The sequence below is a fragment of the Camelus dromedarius genome, chromosome 10 (genome assembly GCF_036321535.1).
Source record: "Camelus dromedarius isolate mCamDro1 chromosome 10, mCamDro1.pat, whole genome shotgun sequence".
Taxonomy (NCBI): domain Eukaryota; kingdom Metazoa; phylum Chordata; class Mammalia; order Artiodactyla; family Camelidae; genus Camelus; species Camelus dromedarius.
The window spans coordinates 2,486,217-2,511,245 of NC_087445.1; the positions used below are offsets into that span (position 1 = coordinate 2,486,217).

The following is a 25,029-nucleotide window of genomic DNA, read 5'->3' on the forward strand; positions in this document are numbered from 1 at the left end:
AGTGTACCCAGGCAATAGAAATAAGAGCAAAAATAAACACATGGGACCTAGTTAAATTTATAAGCTTTTTGCACAGCAAAAGAAACCATAAGCAAAACAAAACGACATCCTACAGAATGGGAGAAGATATTTGCAAATGATGTGACCGACAAAGGCTTAATTTCCGGAATATACAAACAGCTCACACAACTTAATAACAAAAAAACAAACAGCCGAGTCCAAAACTGGGCAGAGGACCTAAACAAGCAATTCTCCAATGAAGATATAAAAATGGCCAATAGGCACATGAAAAAATGCTCAATATCGCTAATTATCAGAGAAGTGCAAATCAAAACTACAATGAGGTATCACCTCACACCAGCCAGAATGGCCATCGTTCAAAAGCCCATGCATGATAAATGCTGGAGAGGGTGTGGAGAAAAGGGAACCCTCCTACACTGCTGGTGAGAATGCAGTTTGGTGCAGCCACTGTGGAAAACAGTATGGAGATTCCTCAAAAAACTAAAAATAGACCTACCATATGACCCAGTAATCCCATTCCTGGGTATATACCCGGAGGTAACGCTAATTTGAAAAGATACACGCACCCCAATGTTCACAGCAACATTATATACAAAAGCCAAGACACAGAAGCAACCCAAATGTCTATTCATTAAAATAAATAAAATGTGTTATAAAGCTAAAATAATTAAAATGGTTTAATTTTTTAAAGAAGAGAAATGAACAAATTAATCAATAGGGCAGAACAGTATGTCAATAAATAGACCCAAATACACAAATGAGTTTAATTTTTCCCAAAAGTGACCTGTCAAATCACTGTTAAAAAGGAGGACTTTTCAATAAAGACCATCAAGATAACCAGCAATATGCATCTGGGGAAAAGTTACAGCAGGGTTACTAGATCATTCCTTAGAGCAAATTAATTCTAACTGAAATAAATATGTAAAGGTATGAAATAAAATCATATACGTCATAAAACAATCATCATGGGAGACCTTACTTACAGTCTTAGAGTACCAAAGACTTCTGTAAGCAGACATAAAACCCAAAAGCTATAAAGACAGATATATTTAACTACCTAAAAATTTCAACAATACAATAAACAAGTCAAAAACTGACTCTGAAAGGGTGGGAAAGAAATACTTGCAAAATATATAATGGACCAAATATTAGTATCTAGAACATGTGGACTGTTTGTTAATCAAGGAATATAATTAAAAACTAGAACTTGATTTAAAAATAGGTAAAGCCATTAAAAATGTCTTTTAAGATTCTGAAAAGATACTTAATCTAACTCATAATTAAGGAAATGCAAATCACAGCAAGATATAATTTTTTTAATCTCTCAGCCTGATATAAATTTATGTTTGTTAACCCCTAGATGAGACGAAAAGATGGGAAAGACACTCTTAGAGAATACTGCTGTGGATACAAATTGACAGAGGCTCTTGGAAGGGTACCTTGATTCCAGCAATCAAAATGTAATATGCACATACCCATAATTTCACCACCACATACTGTACAATTACAGTACCAAGAATTTATCCCATAGTTGTAACAGCAAGAGTTGCCAAGATATACATATAAGAATGTTCACAGTAGCATCATTTGCAAGAATAATAAACTAAAGAAATAGTGCATAGTAAATAAAATACTGAAAAATTTTTTGTTTAACCACCAATTTAAATTGCGTCTGATGTTGGTATTGTGACTGCTAGAAAAATCCTCCTTTTCTACATTAATACCGATTACGAATTTTATATAGAATCTCTAAGTTTTATCATACAATATTTTTAAAAGACTGTATTTTGATTCATTTTCATAAAGACTGAATTCCGACCTTAACAGCCTAAATCTAAAGAATCATTATAAGAATTAATATTTGAAATGCATAGTTTGTATCTTTTCCTTTAGGAATTTATTCTTGGCACAAAACATCTATTTCACGCATTCTTAGAAGATTTATTCACATTTGAGAAGTTTAAAAATGGATATAAGATGTATCATATATCACACACACATACCTCGAATCCACCACTCCTTAATTTGTAACATTCAAATTCATCAAAAGGATTTTTTCAAGAAGCTCTATCATTGATTTTTCAGGGTTCCACTGTGATCTTGGGATTAGCATAATAAATACAAAGGAATTTGCTTCTCCTCTAGCTATTTCATAGACCATCTTTTCAAAATGCACAAAATTTTAAATGGATCCAAACAAATTTATCTTTTATAAATTTCATCACACAAAATTATGATTTTTGTTTAGATTTACTTCTGGGAAATACTGTAGGATTTTACTGGTAATCCCATTAAAAATTTCTTCATAGAATTCCAGTTCAAAGGATTAACTAAACACATGTATTTATTGATGCCAATAAAACAAAAGAACAATATAAAAATAAATCCATAATAGCAGTAAAATGCCTGGAAGGGGCAGTACCAGATGATCAGAACACCACTGACATGATTGAAGAACTGAGGAATCCATCCTCTACCTATGTAAGAGAAAACTTCCATTAAAAACATAAAAATATAAAGTGAATTTTCTTGGAAGAAACCTGAAAATGACAACAACAAACAAAACAAACCACCAAAAAACTCAGTGAACAACAAGTAGTTGGAAGAACTGGGTCATGGAAAAGAATGGCATGTTAAATGTAAACAGACTAAATTCTCCAATTAAAAGACATACGGTGGTTGAATGGATTTAAAAAAAAAAAAAGACCTGTATGCTACTTACAAGAGACCTACTTCAGCTTTAAAGACACATGGATGGAAAATGATAGTCCTTGCAAATGGAAACCAAAAGAAAGCAGGGATAGTTATACTTCTATCAGACAAAATAGACTTAAAGTCAAGCACTGTAACAAGAGACAAAGAAGGTCAGCATATCATGATAAAGGGGTCAATTCATCAAGAGGATATAATAACTATAAATATTATGCACCAAATGTCAAAATACCTAAGTATACAAAGCAAATATTAACAGATCTGAAGGGAAAAAAATGACCGCAATAAAATAATAGGGGACTTCCACATTCCTCTTTCAACAATGGATCATTCAGACAGAAAAACAATAAGGAAACACAGGACTTCAACTACACATTGGACTAGATGGACCTAATGACACATACAGGACATTCTATGCAGCAGAAGCAGAATACATATTCTTCTCAAGCATATGTAGAACATTCTCCAGGAGAGATAAAATGTTAGGCCACAAAACAAGTCTTAATAAACTTAAGACTGAGATCATATCAAATATCTTTTCTGACCACAATGATATGAAATCAATCACAAGGAGGAAACCAAAAAAAAAAAAAAAAAAAAAAAAAAAAAATTCCACAAGTATGTGGTGATTAAATAATACTCTCCTTAATAACCAATGGGTCAAAGAAGAAATCAAAGAGGAAATCAAAAAATACCTTAAGACAAACAAAAATGGAAACACAACATACTGAAACTTATGCTATTCAGCAAAAGGAGTTCTAAGAAGAAGTTTATAGTGATAAATGCCTACATTAAAAAAAAAGTCATATAAACAACCTAACTTTACACTTCAAGAAACTAGAAAAAGAACAAATTAAGCCCAAAGTAAGTAGAAGGAAAGAAATAACAAAGTTCAGAGTAGAAATAAATGAAATAGAGAACACATAAAATAGAAAAGATCAATAAAACTAAGGGTTGCTTTTTTGGAAAGATAAACAAAATTTGACACCTTTAACTAGGCTAAGAAAAAAAGAGAGCAGAGACTTAAACAAATATAACTACAAATGAAATAGGAGACATTACAAATAGTAACACAGAAATACAAAGGATTATAGAAATTATTCTAAACAATCATACACCAACATATTAGATAACCTACAAGCAATGGATAAATTCCTACAAACATAAAACTACGAAGATTGAATCAAGAAGAAATAGAAAACCTAAACAGAACTATTACTAGCAAAGAGACTGAATCAGCAACCAAAAACCTCCAAATAAACAAAAACCCAGGACCAGATGGCCTCAGTGGTAAATTGCAGCAACTGTACCAATCCTTCCCAAATTCTACCAAAACAATAGAAGAGGAGGGAATGCTTCCTAATCCACTTACAAGGCAAGCATTACCCTGATAACAAAACCAAACAAGGACACCACAAGAAAGGACAATTACAAGCCAGTATGCCGATGAAGACGAATGAAGAAGTCCTCAGTGAAGTATTAGCAAGTGGAATCCAACAATCCATTAAAAGGACCATACACCATGATCAAGTAAGATGTATTCCAGGAATGCAAGGATGGTTCAACATACACAAATCAGTCACATGATATAACACATAAACAGACTAAATACCAAATGATCACCTCAACGCAGCAGAAAAAGCATTTGAGAAAATTCAACATCAATTTATGATAAAAAAAAAACTCTCCAAAAATTGGGTATAGAGGGAACATACCTCAACATAATAAAGTCCATATATGACAAACCCACAGCTAACATTATACTCAAAGGTGAGAGCTGAGAATTCCTCTAAAATCAGGAACAAGACAAAGATGCTCATTTTCACAACTTCTATTCATCATAGCTAGAGATATTAGGCAAGAAAAAGCAATAAAAGGCATCCAAATTGGAAAGGAAGGATAAAATTGTTCTGTTCACAGATGACATGATATTGTATGTAGAAACCCTAAAGATGCTACCAAAAGCTGTCAGAATGTTAACAGTAGAGATGCAGGACAAAAAAATCAATATACAAAAACCAGCTGTATTTCTGTATACTAGTAACAAAGTACTGAAAAAATAAATTAAGAACACAATGAAAAGGAAAGTCAGAGTAATTATTCAAAGAGGGAAAAAGTATGCCAACTATTTGCTTCAGAGACGCTGATTCTAATGTCAGCATTTAATTCCCCTACTTAAATTACTATGTATATTTTTCTAAAGCAGGAGAATTTATTTAAAAGAATTCTACAGTGGATGTTAGGGCTGAGGAAACTTCTAAATTTCAAGGTTAAAAAAAAAGTCCCAAACACTTTAAAACAAAAAGATAATTTATTTTCCAAGGTATAAAAGTCAGTTCAGCATTGGACTCTAATCTGTAATATGAAGTGACAAAAAAACAATAAAATTATTTTGGTCAAGTTTCAAGAGAAAAATTTTAGCTTAGAATTCTCCACACAGATGAACTATCAATCCAATATGAGGGCAATATAAAAGTATGCAAAATTTTTGAAACAATTAACTGAGGCTGTTAAATGAGCAAAAACTGGTACAAACACAAGAAAAACTGAGAAAGCTGAAAGATACAGCAGGAAAATCAGGATCCAACTGCTCAAACAGACCCAACAAACAAACAAGTATTAAGAATTTTAACAAACTATTAATAAACTTGATTAAATAGAATTATGTAGAATTATGTGGCCATAACAGAAATCCACAATATAAGTGAACATTTAAAAATAAACAAGACTACACAACATCAGAGTATTAAAAACACTTGACTATGGACTTAGCCATAAAGAAAATATCAAAGCAGTATTATCTGACAAAACAAAACGGGAAATCTACAACAAACAGTAAGCCATCCCATCACTCCTCCATCCCACAATAGTATTTACTCACTTGGAAAATTTAAAACTTCACTCTAAGTACTACTGTGGTAAAAGATAACCAAAACTGGAGTCACAGATAATTTAAAAAAGAAAAATGAAATGACTACATATCAAAAACTATGGAATGCAGCCAAAGTAGTGAGCAAAAGAACAATGACAGCTCTAATGGAATTTATTAAAATACAAGAAAGATGAAAAAGGAATGAATTAAGAATTCAACCAAAGGAGGTAGTAAAACAGCAATGTTTATTACAGCAAAGAACTAATGTGTGTTTGTGTGTGTGTGTGTGTGTGGAGACAGCAAGTGAGTGGGAAAGGAAGGGAGTGAGGGAGCAAAGAAAGAAGAGAGGAAGGAAGAAAGAAAGAAAAAAGAAAAGAGAACAAGAGAGGCATTACTGTCAACTAAGGTAGCTATTAGCGTATTTAATCACACCATCAAATAAGTATCTCTTCTCTCTTCTCCCATTCGTCTTTCTAAAATATTTTAATATCTTTAAATATTTATATTGAAATCATTACTTTTCCCTCTTTTTTCCTCTAATTATCACAAGCGACACAAGATATTTATAAGCTCTACACTGACTTTTAGAATGAAATACCAACCGAAAGCAAAGCTAAAACCAGGACTTAAACGCGTGAAAACTTAAAACACATTAAAAATTATAATACTTTTTTAAGATCAAATTGAATTTGACACTCAGGATGCATTTATGCTATTAAAAATAATAAGAAATTTAAAGTAATGATAATTATTAAAACTTTAAGCCAATGCTTCTCAAAATTTTACACTAAAGTGCCCCTAATGATAGACAAGAGTACACCTGGGCTTCTCAGCAATTTTATATATAAGAAATATATAAGACACTGTCTCAAAACTTGTAGGAAGTGGTTCATTACCATAATATAATAAGGATTCCATAAAATCACTTCTACTTTATTTCTACCCAATTTCCTGGATGCTGAATACAATAGAAAAGTCAGACACATAACTACAGTGCACTTTTTTGCATTTCGTTGTTTTAATTGAAATCTTATTTTTTATAAGAACTATGTATAAGATATTTATAAACATAAATTTACCAAGGAGGAAGCTGAAGAATGGACATGGATAGCATTGACAGTCATGTGGGCAGACAGAGACAAGCCTAGACCTTACCCTTCCTGATTCCAACTTCAATGTTCCTTGTATAGGAAGAATTTGTTTCGTATTTTCAGGACATAATTATTCCACTAAACAACTTTACCAATGACGCATCTTTGTTACCAGTATCTACAAATGCGTGCTTTTCATTCTCCCATAAATAAAAAGTAAAACTAAAAAAGACTTCAATTAACTTTACATACACATGCATGGAAATTTAACAAATTAATCAACATAAGTCATATAAATCCAACCAAGCAAAAGACTGAAAGTCCCCCAAAAATTCAAACTGAAATTGTATTTTGTTATTTTGAGAGTCAATCATATTTAACTTGAGGATGAAACTGATAGTCCTTCAGAAATTAGGGCTATAAAACAAATATTTAAATGTCTTTAAGTTCTTATGTTTTAAATTTATACTATAACATGTAACGTTTAAAAGTTTCCATATAGTTTTGCAATACCAGCTTCATGAGTTGTACATTTCTATATATCTCACCTTTTTTGCTGTAGAAGAAGGGGGCTCCTTTTTCATACTTCTTAGTAAGAACTCTGGCATGTTATTTTCAATATCTTCACGAGTTCCCTTTTTATGCAAAACTGCAGCCAAAAATGAGATTACCTAGAAAGAAAAAATTCAACTTTTTCAATCACTGTGTATCCTGATAGGCAAAACTGTACTGCTTACATGACTGACTACTCAATTAGTGACAATTTGACTATGTATGTAACAGATTTAATGGGAGGAAAAGCAACATGAACCACTAGTATTGGTTTTCTTTATTTGTATTAAGAAACAAATTCATAATATACAAGTTACCCTTAAATACAGCTAAAAACAAAACAAAACAACACTCACACTGACATCTCTTCCATAAGTTCTACCTATTCAATTCTTTCTTGATTTCATCAGTTAGAACGTTACCTTTTTATGTGTTTCTATCGACAGAAACTATCTCCTCACATTCTCCCCTAGAATAAACTGTGTACACTCCTTTTCTCCTTGTAGAAAATAAACTCGTTAAGGGGGTAATATTGGCTCGTAAATGTGTGTACTTTTCCTTATCCAATAAACATAGGTGGAATGATAAAATGCTATTTTAAGATAGACTAAGACAATTCATATATACACACCATTCCAAATAACAGCTACTCTCCACATATCAAGGGAGAAAGACAAAAACAAAAAAATGGAAATATAACTTCATATAAGGAAGAGTAAGAAATATGTGAACCACTGGTTGAAATTTCAACCTTAGTTGCTTGGCAGATGTGTGAACTTGGGCAAGTAAGTTTTTTGAATAAAATTATGTGAAAATAGCAAAAATAATATTGGCAGGGTTGTTTCAAAGATTAGGGGGGAAAAATGAGGTACCCATATGGGGGTAAATGATCACTGCTTTAGAAAAATAAATTATATAAACATTAAAACCTTAAGAAAAAATTAGAAAAACTATCAACAAAATAGTATTTTCAACATGTGTATGAATACCTTTAATCTGTATCCCAAATGATAGAAGAAAAAGAATGGTGCAGGAGTATTTGAAGAGATAAAGGTTGAAAACTTAAAACCTGTATTAAAAACTACATCAACTACAAACATCAAGCTGAAAAAAGAAAAGAAAATTTAGAAATCCACAAATAGTTGGGTCAGAAAAAAATGCTCTAAATTTGAGTCAGAAAACATATTAACAGAAGCCAGAGGAAAAAACAAAAGATTACCTATTAAATAGGCAACAATTAGACAAACAGGTGACCTTGCAGCAAAAACAATGGAAGACACGATACAACAGAGTATTTTCAAAGGGCTAAAAAAAACCCAAAAGCAATCTAGTTTTATATTCAGTGAAAATATCACTCAAGAATGAAGGTAAAGATATTTTTACATAAAAAGTGAGCAAATTCATTATCAAAAGAGCCACACTAAAGAAAATAATTAAAGTATGTTTTCAGGCACAAGGAAAATGATCCTATGAAGACACTCTGTGATGCAGGGGAAAATTAAAAGCCATATGGTAAATGTGTAGAAAATATAAATGTATATAGACATTATGAAATAAATTGTTTTGTTGGGAACAAATAATAACAATTAAAAGATAAAATAAAGGTATAAGAGTCAGAAAGGGCACAGTATTTTTACATAATCTGAGGTCTTCATGCTGATCAGGAGGACATAAAAGTATTGCTACATTAAATTTGGATAAGTCAAGGATGCCTATTATAATCTCTAAGGTAACTACTAGGAAAAAAATAGAATAATATGTAACTACTAATCTATTATGAGAGGGATAACAATAATATGAAATAATCTATCCAAAAGGAGGTGGAAAATGAACATAGATGACGTGCAACAAATAAAAAGCAAACAGTAAAAAAGGTTTAAATCTAAATATATTAGTAAATGGATTACATGGAAATGGACTAAATACTGTAATTAAAAGAGAAAGACTTTCAGGCACATAAAATACATGTGCCATTTACACAAAAAAATCCAAAACAAGGGGAAGAGAAATTTTTAAGTAAAAAAATGAAAAAAGATAGACCATGCAAACAAAAACCAAAAGAAAGCTGATACAGCTATATTAATATCAGATAAGACAGAGGCAAAAAGCATTACTAAAGAGGCACACATGATATCGACCAAAAAAATTCACTTGGAAGTTATACGAAGTGCAAATTACTAAAGAAAGAAAATTTTACTGAAACAAAAGAAGTAGACAAATTCATAAGCACAATGCTAGATTGTGAAATAACTTAGTAAGAACAAACAGAATAACCAGTAAAGATATGGACTATATGAATTGAATAATAATGAGTAATAATTACATATTAAACTTGTGGAATATACTTAAAGGCATGTCTTATGGACTTAAATGTATATACTAGGACAGAAGAGAGGCTGCCAATGAGATAGTAAGAATTTATGTGAAAAATTTATAAAAAATAACAGAAAACATACACAAAAAAGAATTATAAAACATGAGAAAGCATAAAATAAATAGGATCAACATAGACAAATGTTCATTCTGTGAAAAGATTTTAAAAAGTGTCCAACTCTCTAGAAAACTGATAATGGAAAGAAACTAAGACAATAGTCAAACACACACAAAATTTATGTATACGACATAATAACCAATGTTATACCACTAACTGTGAAATTTTAGGTGAAATGGAAAAACAACTTATCAACACTGACACAAGAAACAGAAATTTTACATATTCAAATAACTATTAAAAATCTGAATACATAATTACAAACTTGCTACAAAGGTAACGAAGGGTCAAACAGCTTCACCAATAAAGTCTACCCAGTGCTTAAGAAAGATATAATGCCAGTCTTAAACTCTTCTAGACTTTAGGGAAAGGAGAAATGTTCTCAACTCATTTTATAAGTTCAACAAAACCTTGATAAGAAAACCTAACAAAAATATTATATACAGGAAACGTACAGGCCAATTTCTCTTATACAGAAGCAAAACTCTTAAAATATTAGCAAATGGAATACAGAAATGTACACCAAAACCAAATTGAGTTGACTCTTGACTATAAGTTTGGCTTCAACTTGAAAATGTAGACATTAGATAGGTAGTAAGTAGTATCTTCGGCATTACACTTAACTTTCCTAACCCTTAGAGTCCTTAAAATAAGAACAGGACAACCTATTTCATTATAAGATACTTACATTTTACAGGAAGTGATACATTATTAACTTTAAGCATATTGTGAGAAGTTGGGAATGTATGTTTTTATCACTAAAGCAGACATCAAAAAAATAATGCAAAGAAGTATAGTTTAAAAATCAATAGAAGAATTAAAATGGAATTCTAAAAAAAATGAAGGCAGGAAAGCAGGAATAGTAACATAGAAAGTGGTCTGTTCAAACAGAAAACAAACAATAAAATGATACATCCAAACATAAAAGGAATTATATTAAATGTAAATGGACTAAACACTCCAATTAAATATGAGACTGCCAACATAGATAAGAGTTGTCTATAAGAGACACACGTTAAATATAAAGATATAGATAGCTTGAAATAAAGGGTTGGAAAAAGATAAACCATTTAAACAGTAAGCATAAGAATACTGTAGTGGTTGTCTTAATATCAGATAAAGTAGATTTCAAATAGTATTATCAGAAATACAGAGACATTTAATAATGGTAAAGGAGTCAATCCATCAGGAAGACATAATGATCATAAAGGTTTTTGACCTAATAACAGAGCTTCAAACTATATGAAGACAAAGCTGATAGAATTAAAGTGAGAAAGACAAATCCATAATCATAGCAGATTTTCAACTTCCTTCTTTCAGCTATTAATACTAAAAACATGGAAAATCTGAATATTATTAATTACCTTGACCTTCTAATTGGTATTTATATAGAACACGATATCCAGCTGCAGAATATATATTCTTTTCTAATATACAAAGTATGTCCATTAAGATGGGCCATAAAAACATTCTCAATAAATTTTTCAAAATACTGAAATCTTACAGAATGTTCTCTAACCAATATGGAATTAGAAATCATTAATTATGAAATATCTAGAAAAATAGGTAAATATTGGCAAATGAAATAGATACTTGCAAATCACCCAAGGATCAAAGAAAATAATCACAAAGAAAATTAGAAAAGATCTTGACTTATATATGAGAATGAAAATATAACACATCAAAATTTGTGAAATGCAGGTAAAGAAATGTTTGGACATAAATTTAGAGTATAAGATAGTTATGAGATTAGTTCTACCTTAAGAAGCTGAAAGATGAAGAGAAAAATACATCCAATGTAAGCAGGAGTAAAATAATGGAGGTAATTGCAGAAATCAATGAAGTACCAAAAAAAAAAAAAAAAAAACAACCCAGAGAAAATTAACAAAGTTAAAGTTGGTTCTTTGGAAAGATCAACAAAATCAATAAACCATGTCACAGTAATTAAGAATAAAATAGAGAGAATGCAGCAAAATAGCCACATTAAGAATGCAAAGAGGTATCACTCAAATCCCACAAACATTAATAGAATAAAAAGAAAATAATGATACCAATTTAGCGGGAGAACTTTCAGCTTTTCATTGTTGAGTATCATCTTGGCTGTGTTTGTTGTAAATGGCCTTTATTATGCTGAGATACGTTTCCTCTATACCCACTTTGGTGAGAATTTTTATGACGAATGGATACTGAATTTTGTCAGATGCTTTTTCTGCATCTATTGAGATGATCACGTGGTCTCTGTCTAGTATAAACCCATTTCAGAACTCTTTGGGGATTATAAACTTGAGTGGTAGACAGCTTCTGGAAGGGATCCCAACAATTCTCACCTTTTGCTGTCCACAACCTTATTCAATTTCCCTTCTTGAGTACGGGCTGAACCTCACAACCTGCTTCTAAAGAAGTGAATGTGGTAAAAGTGAAGGGCTCTCTCTTCTGCCATTAGGTTACAAGAGTCCATGACTTCTGTCTCACTAGTGCTCTCTCTTGCCCTATCATTTGTTCTCCCTGAAGTATGCTTCCGAGTTGTGAGAAGAGGCCCATGTGGCAAGGAACCAAGGGAGGGCATCACCAACAGCTCGCGAGAAACTGAGGCCTCCGTCTGACAACTCACAGGGAACTGAACCCTGCAACAACCACGTGAGCTGGGAAGTGAATCCCCCCTAGTCCGACCTTGAGATGACTGCCGAGTGAGAAGATGCAGCCAAATGGTACCTGGATTTCTGACCCATGGAAACCGTAATATGATAAATGTGTCTTGTTCTCAGCTGCTACATTCTGGTACACAGCAACAGATAACTAACACAGAGCCTATATGCAGAAAAAGTATATACCTGCACAAATCCTGGCACACATTTTAGAGAAACAGAAGGGCTCTCTAAAGCCCACTGACAGAACTGTTAGTGGCCCAGAGATCCCACATTAAGAAACTTCTGATACGGTAAATTCCAAACAATATGTGCAAAAGGCCTGTAGGAGGTCAATTTAACCATGCGATTTATACAGCTTAACAAACCTCAGAATCCTTTCCTTCCATGAAGTCTTACAAAGAAAGCTAAACTAGTCTAAATATAATTGATACCTTAGTACCAGTATTATCAAAAGTAAATCAAGGCAAGTTATACTAAACCATTATTTTAAATAATGTATTTCTTAGGCAATAAATAAGTATTGAGAATAAAATAATGACTAAATATCATCCTTAACTTTGAGAACTTTACTGTCTAGTGGGTGAGACACACACACACACACGAAATAGCTATAAAATCTGAGGTACAAACAGAAATTTGCATATGGTATCCATTCATGGATATAATATGTATGATACAATATGTATGACTTTGTTGAATTTTAGTTATAAAGTAATTAAAATAAATACCTGTACTGTTTTCCCGAGTCCCATGTCATCACCAAGAACACACCCTCTTCCTTGGATGAAGTGTCCATAGAGAAACTGGGCCCCTTCCCTTTGATAGTCTCTCAAATATCTATTAATAGTGTAAGGAATAGAGTCTCCATCTTTAGATAAATGAAAAGCAACCGCAGACGATGGAAATTTTCGGTCCGGGAAATAAGGTTTTTCCAAATCTTCATCATCAAAGATAAAATTCCTGGAGCAATCTTTAACAGATTTTATTTCTTGAATTCTTTTAATAGGTACCTTCCTCTCTTGAAAATCTGAATATAAGATGACTGCAAATGACTTCCCATTTTCATCCACTGTGACGGATTTTATGCTTGCTTCACAAAGTTCTTCATTATCTGGAGAAGGGGCAAGACATCTCTCTCCTGGATGCCATATGTCTATAATAATACAGAATAAAATAAAATTTCCAAATCTAACTTATAAAGTAACACTTCATTTATCCACGATTGTGAGAAAAAAAAGATGTACCTCATATAAATACCCTTTCCAAAACCTGAAACAAGGTAAATTGTACTTAAAACATGTATAGATATTTTCCTAAAATATATTATCAGATGTTCTCCTATAATAAAAGAATGAAGAGTACATAATTTATCTCCAGTGGTTCTCGCTCTGGCTGTGTGTCATCATCTCCCCACACATGCTTAGACACTACCTCTGTTGATTCTGATTCAGTGGATATGGGCCAGGGACATCTGGTTTTATTACTGGGTTTGGCTGTTATTGTTGAATTCAAAAGGTGACTCTGATGCACAGTCAGGGTTGAGAACCAGTTACTTAAATATTCGCAATGACTCATGAACATTATGTATACCATCCATGATACGGTAGAGTAATAATGAATAGGATTTGGTAATGAGTAAGCTAAAATCCTCTGAACAGCAATGCTTCTGGGATTCTCCTGTCTGCTTTTTTTCGTTATTCCATCTCCTTTCTCTAAAGATGGCTGTTCTTCTTACTGTCGATATTGCTGTTTCTAAATCGCTGCTTTAATTTGTATGCAACTAACCAAGGGAATCTCCAATTCAACTACAAAGTGATATGTACCAGCTTTGTCATGGCTATTTCCCTTCTAAGTTCTCAAGAGTGGAGGTTCTTAAAAAAAGAGATGAACCCTAAGATTTCTTTCTGCTAAGATTCTACTATTCTTCGAAAAGTGTGACTTCTCTCTATATATGAATTTATTCTGTGCTTAACTGTATAGCTATTTTATTTCCTATTCAGAAAATACAGCACTATGAATGACAAGGGGAGTCTCAATAGAATATACTATTGGTACAATTAAAGGTACCAAATAGAGAAAATTAAGTAAAAATAACTTCCCAAATGGAATTTCTTATAGCAAGAAGAAGAAATCCCAGAAGAACCGTTTGGCTACAATCATAAGAATACTAGAAATTCTTTTTCTCACACATTTCTCACTAAGGTCAGATAATCACTGGTAGTTTCCTAGGGTCTTCCTAATAATTTTGAGTTAGGTTTTTATAACATTCAGAATTATAATATGACTAATACGTCTATATTCTCTCCAGGAAGAATAGCTCATAATGTTACTTCTCATCAGTTGTTCCTCAAAAGTAAAACCACTATTCTCACAAACTTTGGTAAGGTTGTTCTTACATAACGATCAGAAGTACAGAGGAAAAAAAATCTGTTCTCCCACTCTAATCTTTGCATCCGAACTGTCTGAGAATTGTTACACTATTCTAAAAGACAGAGTTTTAATGTGAAAATGAAACCTTGACTCATTCTACAGGGGTAACAGACAGATCAATGGGCCCTATTTTCATAACAGTACTTTCTGAGTCTTAAAACCTGTGTTAACCCTTATAGAAAATTCTTAAAAAAAAAATTGTTATGGGGGGGTGGTAATTAGGTTTACTTTATTTTTAGAGGAGGTACTGGGGATTGAACCCCGGACCTTGTGTATGCTGAGCATGCGCTCTACCACTGAGCTCTACCCTCCCCCGACCCCTTATAGCAATTCTTAACATTATTTCTGTTTCACATGATTTGTCTGCCTATCCTGCAGCAAATGCCTTCTAATTTTTAGACTTAATTCATCAATTTGTTGATTACTCAACATATATGATTTAACATCAATTATTTAACACATACTGTAACCACAAAATGAGTATAAAATGAAGAAACCCAATGTCAAAAATGATAGTGACTAAATCTTGCTCAGAACTAATGTTTCCAAATCTCATTAAAAGGCATTATTTTTTAACCAACTTTTCAAGGTAGAAAATCTTTAATCAGCCCTTATTTCTCATTTAATATCAGTCCCTGATCCAATCGATCAGAATGACCTACTGGTTCTAACTCAAAAACAGAAGGAAAAAAAAAAAAAGGGCATCACTTTCCTCCAAGTTGCTATCATCTCTCTAAAACAACTGTTCGCAAACTTTTTCTGTAGAGTCAGATTTTAACTATGTGTTACTTTAGATCTTGCAGGCTATACTGTCTCTTGCCCTTGCAACACAGAAGGAGCCACAGACAACACATAAACAAATGGGTATGGCTGCGTTCCAATAAAACTTTATCTACAAAAGACAAGTGTCAGGCGGGATTTTGTAAAGATGGTTGCTAAAGTTTTACTTTTCACATGTTTCCAAAGGGACGATACCTTAGGAACCATGAAACAATGATAAAAGGGAATTCTATAGTCATTATAGGAGGTGTAGACTTGACCAGGGGTTTATTTTGAAAGCATATATAATATTAGGCTTCCTTCATAGGAATCATTTTTATCACCTTGCTCTATACGAACCAGTATATTCTAATGAAATGGTATGAGCTGGGAATAACTTGAGGAACTAATTAAGACAGGGAAATATGAAAAGCACCATCTCATTTAGCAATGATCTCAATTTTACAGATGAGGAAACTACCCAAAGTTGCTCAGCAAATGACTGTCAGAGCCAGCACTAGATCCAAGGGCAGTCTGACTTCAGAGCGCAGGTTTGCAACATTGAATCGCAAAGAACTGGTCCCCGCCCTGGAGGCGGTTCAATCTCCAACTGTCACTCAGAGGAGCCCCAGGGTAAAACCCCAACCCCAGGGGAACTGGCAGGAGCAGGTCCCACCTGACGCAGTAAAGACAGGTGTCTGGGCAGAGAGGCGAGCTCGGAGCGTATACCTTTGCCGGCGTTTTCCGCGTGGGGCTTCGGGGCAGAGGGATCCATCTGGCCAGGGGGAGGGGCCTGGCAGCCTGGTTGCATTTAACACACGACAGGCCGCCGAGGACCCCGAGGAGGAGGCGGGCGGACGGACGGGGGCCAGCTCCACCTCCCGCCGTCCCCTGTACATCGCCACCCTGGAGACCGACGTCACCGGACGAAAGGGAGCAAAGGCGGAGCCTAAGGGGGTCCGGGGAGAAGGGATGGTGGCGTCCGCGCCGGCGGCACAGCCGGAGAGCGCTGGGGAAGCTGGCAAGGCGGCGCTCACCTAGCCGTCTCGGGCTCCGTCGCCGGGGGAGAACAACAGGCGGGCGAGCCAGCCCCTTGCCTCTCCCTGTCGGGCCTCCCTCGGCAGCCCACCGCAACTTCCAACCCTGACTCGGAAAATCCCGCGAGAACAGGCATCAGGATCTCACGAGAACAAAATCTTGGTTTTACGTGGGCGGAGCCATCTTCCGGCTGTCTTTCCTCTAGGAAGCGTGTAACACGAAGGTCCGCGATAGTTGCAAATATCGCGAGGTTTAATATCGCTTGCCAGCCTGGTGTAGGTCCCCTGGCCACCTACAGAGGCGGGAAGTTATTCCTGGGATTAGACCTGCTGTGGGTCTTTTAAGGACCGGTAGGAAGGCTGACGGCTTAGCAAGAGGCCGTCGGCCTGGTGATCGCAGCCTTCCGGCTTGTACTTGGTGCTTGGTTCCCTTGTCGCTTTGCCAGCGCTTGGGAACTTTCGGAACTGAGCAATTCCCTCCTGGAGTGCCGCCTCAGCCGTGTGGGAGGGACGCCGTCGCCTCCGGATACCCAGAGGAGGATGAGTGAAGCAGCATGTCTTCTTAGGTACTACACTAAAATGTAGCAAGTCATAAATAACTTATGTGAGAACAGAACCTGCAACACATGCCATCAGTAGAAAGCAAAGTTGAAAATACTACGAAAGTTTAGTGTTTTTTTGTTTGTAGTATCCAAAATCACCAGTGGTATGCGTAACATTGTAGAAATCGCCAAGCAAACCATCAGGCTGTTTCTGTAAGCATCTTTCAGGGCAGCATACCACTCAGTTTAATCGGAAACTGCTCATCTAATTCTTTTCCAGATATAGTACACTGAGTAATCCAAAAATGGTTCTGCCACAGGTTAAAATGTTTTATTAATGTACTGTAGGATATTTAATTGGACTGTGTTAGCCTGAATGGGTCTGTATTTGTTCACTGTGGCTGCTGTGATAAATTACTATATACTTAGTGGCTTAAAACAGCACAAGAGCGTTAGCTTACAGTTCTGAGAGAGGAAAATGGGGCACAAGAGGATGTTTGTGTCGAGGTTTTGGAGGAGTCCCTGGTATGCACCCTGCCAAATGAGGGAAGAATTCAAGAAGGAGCCATAGTTAAGCAAAGGTAGATTTATTCAGAGAGATGCGCACTCCATAGATTAAGTGTAGGCTGTCTCAGAAGGCCAGAGAGGCCAAGAAGTGTGTGCTTTGGGGGGAAGGGGAGGGTTATCAGTTTAACATAAACATAGATACACACTCCATAGACAAGGTGCAGGCTGTCTCAGAAGGCAAGAGAGTGAGAAAGTGACCATGAGGTGCCGGATTGTTAGTTTGTATGGGTTTGGTAACTTCATATGCTAACAAGTGGGAGGATTATTTCAATTACTTTGGAAAAGGGGCAGGGATTCCCAGGAATTGGGCCACCACCCACTTTTTGGCCTTTTATGGCTAGCCTTGGGAACTGTCATGGTGCCTGTGGGTATGCCATTTACCATGCTGATGAATTACAATGAGCATATAATAAGCTCAAGTTCTCCTGGAAGTCAATCTTCTGCCATCTTGGGCCTCAAGGTTAACTGGGAGTCGAATCTTCAGTTGCTGTGTCATACTTTTAATGGTTGTGCCCTGCTCCCTTCCCTCCTGTCTCAGTTCTGTAAGTCACAAGCCCTACATGGGTCTCGGTCTCATTAGGCTAAAATCAAAGTGTCTGCTGGGCTGCATTCTTTTCTGGAAGCTCTGAAGGAGAATCCATTTCCTTGCCTTTTCCAGCTTCTAGAGGCTATACGCATTCCTTGGCTCATGGCCACCTTCTTCCCATCTTCAAAGCCAGCAATGTAGCATCTCTCTGACATTTCCATTGTCACATCTTCCTCTAATTGGAGCTGGGAAAGTTTATTTGATTTTTAAGGGCTCATATGATGAGATTGGATCCATCAGTAATCCAGGGTAATCTTCCTATATCAAGGTCTGTACCCTTAGTCACATCAACAGTCCGTTTGCCATATCAAGTTACATATTCATCCAAGGATTAAGATGTGAACATCTTTGGGGGAATCATTATTCTGCCTACCATGGGGTCTTAATGAGGAAAACTATGTGGCTATTTGTTCTGCAAATAGATATCCATTCTTTGACAGATACTTAAAATCAGCATGTTTTCATAAATGCTTCATCTAGAATAGCACTTGTTTCTATTCACCAGTAGGTAAAAATTTTATATCTAAGAGAAACATCTAATTCACCCATTAACTATGTGTTAGATGTTGGCCCTCACACACGGTTAAGAATTATCATTTAAACTCACTGCTTCAGTGTCCTCACCCAGGATAGCAAAGAGGCTAATTAACAGGAACCTACCTAAAAGGGGTTATTGTAGTAATTAAACAAAAGAAGTAAAACACTTAAAATAATACTTGGTCATAGCAAGGAATTAGTATTGGTAAGGAATAATACTGCAATGTACTATTGTCAATGGAATGCATCTGCTTGAAAATGGCCTTCAGCATAGCCATTGCTTCAGTTTAATATTTTGGCTAATAGCTGGTAGTGCATTACTACTTAGATTAGAATTTTAGACTGGATTCCAACTTAAAACACCAAGGATTGTGAGGCATATTTTTCAGATGCAGGTGAAAAGGAAGGAAAAACTCATTATAATTGTTAACTCACTTTTAACATGCTTCTTGATATTGGAAATTTTAAATGCAGAAAAAAAAATCTTGGAATTGATGAAATATTTCTGTTTTACTTAAACTCTGTTCACATTGTCCTGAAATCAGTGGCAACTGGGAATTTCAGTCAAGCTTTTTTTCTTCTACAACTACCGAAGAAGTTTGATATTTTCCTTTTTTTCCCCACTGAAATGACTAGTTGTATGATACTGTCTTATTTTTCCAGAGGTCCACTAATTTAAGATGTACATCCCTTAAGAGCCGATCTCTAAATAGAAGTGATAAGAAAAATCATATAGAAGTAAATATTGATTTAAAACTAAATAGAATGACAGTTTAACTGATAACAACAGACTTCTCAATAGCAACAAGGAAGCCACGAGACAATGGGACAGTAACTTCAAAGTACAAAGAGAAAATAACCATTAACCTGGAATTTTATAGTCTGCTACAGTATAGTGAAAGCAAAATAAGAATGTTTTCAGACAAAACCAAAAGCATAAAACCAGTGGACTCTTACTACAAGATCTTTTTAAGTATTTTAAACTCAGAAAACAGATCTGAAATGTAAAAAGAATGATTAACCTAACAATATTAGCAAATAACCACTGACTGTAAAACTATAATAATGATGATGATAATGTAATTTGAATGTATAAAAAATAAAGGAAAATTAAAATACTACAAAAAATTTTAAAACGTGATAACAGTGAAAGAATCTAAAGTGTATGAGATGTTTCACTTGAAAAAGAGGAGAGTTAGAGATACAACTTTTAGTAACTGAAATGTTCACACTAAATATCAGGCTATATGTAATGAAATATTAAAGGATTATATAAAGTATTAATAAAAAAGAGGATAATGAAATTCAATCAATACAATAAAAGGCAGGAAAGGAAAAAAAAAATAAAGGAAAAGCATGATTAATAACTCTAAATAGTAAAAACCCATGTATTTTAGTAAAAAGAATAAATATATTTAGAAGATTAAATTTTCCTGGTAAAAAGTACTTTCAGATTGGATAAAAACTAAATCCAGCTGTATGTCACTTACAAAACATACACTTAAAAAAATCAAGACAAGGTTGAAAGTAAAGTAAAAAGATATAATAGAGAAATAGTACAGGGGAAAAACACCTAGAATAGTTTAGAATATTAATATCAGACAATATATGCTTTAATGGAAAAAGCCTTAAGTATTTATACCATGATAAGTAGAATTTATTCCTGGAATGCAAAGATCAACATACAAAATTTGATTAGTGTACTATGCCACATGAATAAAATGAAGGAAAAAAACCATGATGATCTCAATTAATGCAGAAAAATTATTTGACAAAATTCAACACCCTTTCATGATTAAAAAAAAACAACACTCAATAAGCCAGGGATAGAAGGAAACTACTTCAACATAATAAAGCCCACTTATGGAAAGCCCACATCTAACATCATACTCAATGGGGAAAGACTGAATTCTTTTATCTAAGATTTGAATCAAAGCAAGAATGACCACTTTTACCACATCTGTTCAACATGGTACTGGAAGTTCTAGCCAGAGCAATTATGCAAGAAAAAGAAATAAAAGGCATTCAAATTGAAGGAGAGAATTGAAATTATCTCTTTTTTGCAGATGATATGATCTTATATATAAAAAACCCTAAAGACTACACACACACACAAGTGGTTAGAATAAATGAATTCAACAAAGTAGCAGAATACAAAGTCAATATGCAAAAATCAGCTGCATTTCTCCGTAAGGGAAATAATAATCTGAAAGGGAAATTATAAAACAGTTCCGTTTACAATTGTATCAAAAAGAATAAAGTACTTAAGGATTAACTTAACCAAGGAGATAAAAGACTTGTACCTTGAAAACTATAAAACATTCTTGAAAGAAGTTAAAGAAGATATAAAAAAATGGAAACACATCCCATGTTCATGGATTGGAAAACTGAATATTATTAAGATGTTAATACTACCCCAAGTGATCTACAGATTCAGTGTGACTCTTATCAATGTCTCAATGACTTTTTTTGCAGAAATAGAAAAATTCATCCTAAAATTCATAGAATCTCAAGGTACCCATACTATACAAAAACAATCTATCTGGAAAAGGGAGGACAAATCTGGAAGACTTACATTTTCTGATTTCAAAACTTACTACAAAGCTACAGTAAGCAAAACAGTGTGGTACTAGCACAAAGACAGACATACAGATCAATGGAATAGAATAGAGAGCCCAGAAATAAACCTTCACATATATGGTCAAATGATTTTCAACAAGGTGCCAAGACCATTCAAAATTTTCAATAAATGGTGCTGGGGAAACTGGACATTCATATGCAAAGAATGAAGTTCAACCCTTACTAAATACCATATACTAAATTCACTCAAAATCGATCAAGGACCTAAATGTAATACCTAATATAAAATTTTTAGAAGAAAACGGAACAAAATCTTCACTGAGTTGGATTTGACAGTAATTTCTTGGATATGACACCAAAGGCACAAGTAACAAAAGAAAAAATTGGCAAATTAGACTTCATGAAAATTTAAAATTTTATGCATCAAAAGACACTACTCCAGAGTAAAAATAAAAAGGCAACCCACAGAATGAGAAATAATATTTGCAAATTATATATCTGATAAGGGATTAATATCCAGAATATATAGAGAACTTGTAAATCTCAACAACATCAACAAAAATCTAGATTTAGAGATGGCCAGAGGGTTTGAATAGACATTTCTCCAAAGAAGACATATGAATGGCCAATAAGCACCCAAAAGAAAGATAAATAGAAATCAAAACTATAGTAGATACCACCTCACACCCATTTAGATCACTTGTTATCAAAAATATCAATGAGAGGATGTAGAGAAATGTCACCCTTGAGCACTGTTGGTGGGAATGTAAAATGGTACAGCCTCTGTGGAAAAGAGTATGACAGTTCCTCAAAAAATTAAAAATGGAATTACTTTACCATTTGACCCAGTAATTCCACTTCTGGGTATATTCCCAAAAGAACTGAGAGTAGGGTCTCAAAGAGATATTTGTACACCCAAGCTCATAGCAGCATAGTGTACAGTAGCTAAAATGTGGAAGCATCTCAAGTGTCCATTAATCAATGAATGGATAAGCAAAATGATGGGATATTATTCCATCTTAAAAAAGAAGGAAACTGCAATATGCCACAACATTGATGAACCTTGAGGACTTACGCTAAATGAAATAATCCAATTACCCAAGACAAATATTGTATGATTCCACTTACATGAGGTACTTTGTGTAGTCAACAATCATAAAGACATAAAGTATAATGGTGGTTTCCAGAGGCTGGGTGTGGGGGAGAATGGGGAGTTATTGTTTAATAGATACAGAGTTTCAGTCTTAGAAAATGAAAAGAGTTATGAGGATGGATAGTGGTGATGTTGGCACAACACTGGGAATTATACTGTATGCTGAACTGTATACTTAAAAATGGTTAAGAGGGTAAATTTTCTGTGTATTTTACCACACTAAGAAAATGAAAAAAACCTGCTATTATTCACAAACAATACGAGCATTCACATAAAAAACAAGAGAATATGCAGATAATTTTTTAGAATAAGAGAATTGAACAAGGTTTGTGGTTGTGTACAAGTGCAGTTGATAAAAATCAGCTGTGCTCCTGTACACTAGCAACACAAATTAGAAAGTATAATTTTAAAATATACTACTTATAGCAGCAACCAAAAATATATAAGAACAGTTACTAATTTTATCTTTAAAAATATGTGCAAGATATTTATAGAAGGAATAAAACTTTATTGGAAACCTACATGAAAAAGAGATATACTGTGTTCATGGTATGAAAATTTAATGTGATAAAGATGTCACCTTTCCCCAAAATTAATCTATGGATTCAATGAAATTTCCTATCAAATTATTGGCAGGTTTTTTCCCCCATTGACCTTGACAAGGGGACTATAAAAATAAAGTATAAAATACCGAGAATAATCAAGACAATTTTGATAAGACACCAAAAGGAAAAGAGGAACAGTTCAATAAATAGTTGTTGAAAATTGGAAAATTGGGCTTTCATAGGAGAGAGAAGTGAAGTTGAGTTTCTAACACTATACACAAAATTAAATTTCAGTTAAATGAAAAACCAAATATAAAATGAAAAACTTAAACATATTTAGAATGTTTTACATTCAGAAAGAAAGAAAAAAAAAATCATCAGCCCAACAGACTCTTTTCACATATTTCAAAATTTCTGGTCATCCCAGTACAGCTATCAAATACCAAATGAGTGGTAAAGTAACAGAATGATAAAGGAAATGGTATAATTATATCATTTGTAGGACTGCTTACAAGGCAACTGCCTTCCTAGACATGCCTTTATTCTAACTCATTAAATGACTAGGACTGTATTTTTTTAATATGTGAAAGTTTGCATATTAATGATGCATACATAGTTATGTTTGAAGTATTTATTTTAGCATACTTTTATCTAATATAAGAGCTTAATTATATGATTAACTTATTCTGAAAACAATCTGCATAAAACACTAGTACTATCCATGTCAGAACATGCTACTCAACTTTTAACATTATAGAAAAAAATAAGTTGTTTAAAACTTTAATGTAAATTGATAGGCTAATATTGCTTTAAATAAATACTTCAATTACATGCTTAATTGCAATGACATTTTATAATGGTAAAACTAATTTTTAAAAACTAAATTGAAAATTGAATACAATTTTAGCTAAAATATTGAAGAACAATACTTGGACTTAATACATATCTCCCTTCCCTCATATTTATTCGGAAGTGTGGTAGCATAGAAAATTAGCTGATGTAAGTAACATAGAATGACTTTCTGATTAACTTTTTGCTGAAAAAATACTAATAAATATGTATTTTTTCTAAGAAATTAAGTAAACTCTAAAAATCAGTTACATATTCATAATGGAATCTTTTCCCCTCAAAATGATTTACTTCTCAGTGAAACTAATGGAAATTACATGTGAATAGCATTTCGATAATGTAAAAAAAAAAAACCCTTTCACTCAGGATAAAAAAAATTAAATATCTGCATCACATTAAAAATTTTAGGGTGAAAAATGTTTTCAGTCCTTACCACGGGTTCCCCTAATGGTCTTCAGATTGCATGACCTATAGCGTCCATTTCAAGTTTAAAATTCCGTATGATTTCTCTTAAAGGTAACTTTTCCTTAAGTTATTTTAGACCACATCACCTCATTGTTGGTGAATTTACCTGAATTTGCATTCCTTGAATTCTTCAAACAGGGCAACTATTTCAGAGGAGAAGCTATATACACATGGTTTAAAATGTTAAAGTTTGAATTTTAAAGTATGCCTATATATTTTGTAAAGATGGTTGCCAAAGTTTTATTTTTCACGTATGTTCCCAAAGGGACCGATACCTTAGGAACCATGAAACAATGATAAAAGGGAATTCTATGGTCATTACAGGATGTGTAGACTTGAATAGGGGTTTATTTTAAAAGCAAATATAATATTATGCTTCCTTCATAAGAATCATTTTTATCACCTTGCTCTATATTCATCAGTATATTCTAATGAAATGGCATGAGCTGGGAATAACTTGAGGAACTAATTAAGATAGGGAAATATGAAAAGCACGTAAAAGTTAAATGAGCTTATTTCTAAACTGGATACTTTTTTTTTTAAAATACAAAGCAACTCTTTCAGGGGTATTCGTCTCTCCAATTTATGCATA

General features: G+C 33.8%; 1 protein-coding gene and 1 long non-coding RNA gene across 4 annotated transcripts in view; one reads left to right on the forward strand and one right to left on the reverse strand.

Moving 5' to 3' along the window:
* ERCC6L2 (ERCC excision repair 6 like 2) overlaps positions 1-16,732 on the reverse strand; it is an 84,001-nt gene extending 67,269 nt beyond the window's left edge. Inside the window, exons 1-3 of one of the 3 annotated variants that reach the window (XM_031447098.2) lie at positions 16,614-16,732; positions 13,116-13,540; positions 7,245-7,367 (exon numbers count right to left, since the gene is read on the reverse strand). In XM_031447098.2, coding sequence (XP_031302958.2) covers positions 7,245-7,367; positions 13,116-13,139 — 147 coding nt within the window. In that variant the 5' untranslated portion in view covers positions 13,140-13,540; positions 16,614-16,732. Of the gene's footprint in view, positions 1-7,244; positions 7,368-13,115; positions 13,541-16,305 lie in introns of all 3 variants that reach the window. The other 2 variants (XM_010974857.3, XM_064490104.1) reach the window with 2 other exon arrangements.
* Positions 16,731-25,029, forward strand: part of LOC116151762 (uncharacterized) — a 76,135-nt gene continuing 67,836 nt past the window's right edge. Inside the window, exon 1 of the long non-coding RNA XR_010382563.1 lies at positions 16,731-17,179. This is a non-coding gene — a long non-coding RNA (uncharacterized LOC116151762). The remainder of the gene's footprint in view (positions 17,180-25,029) is intronic.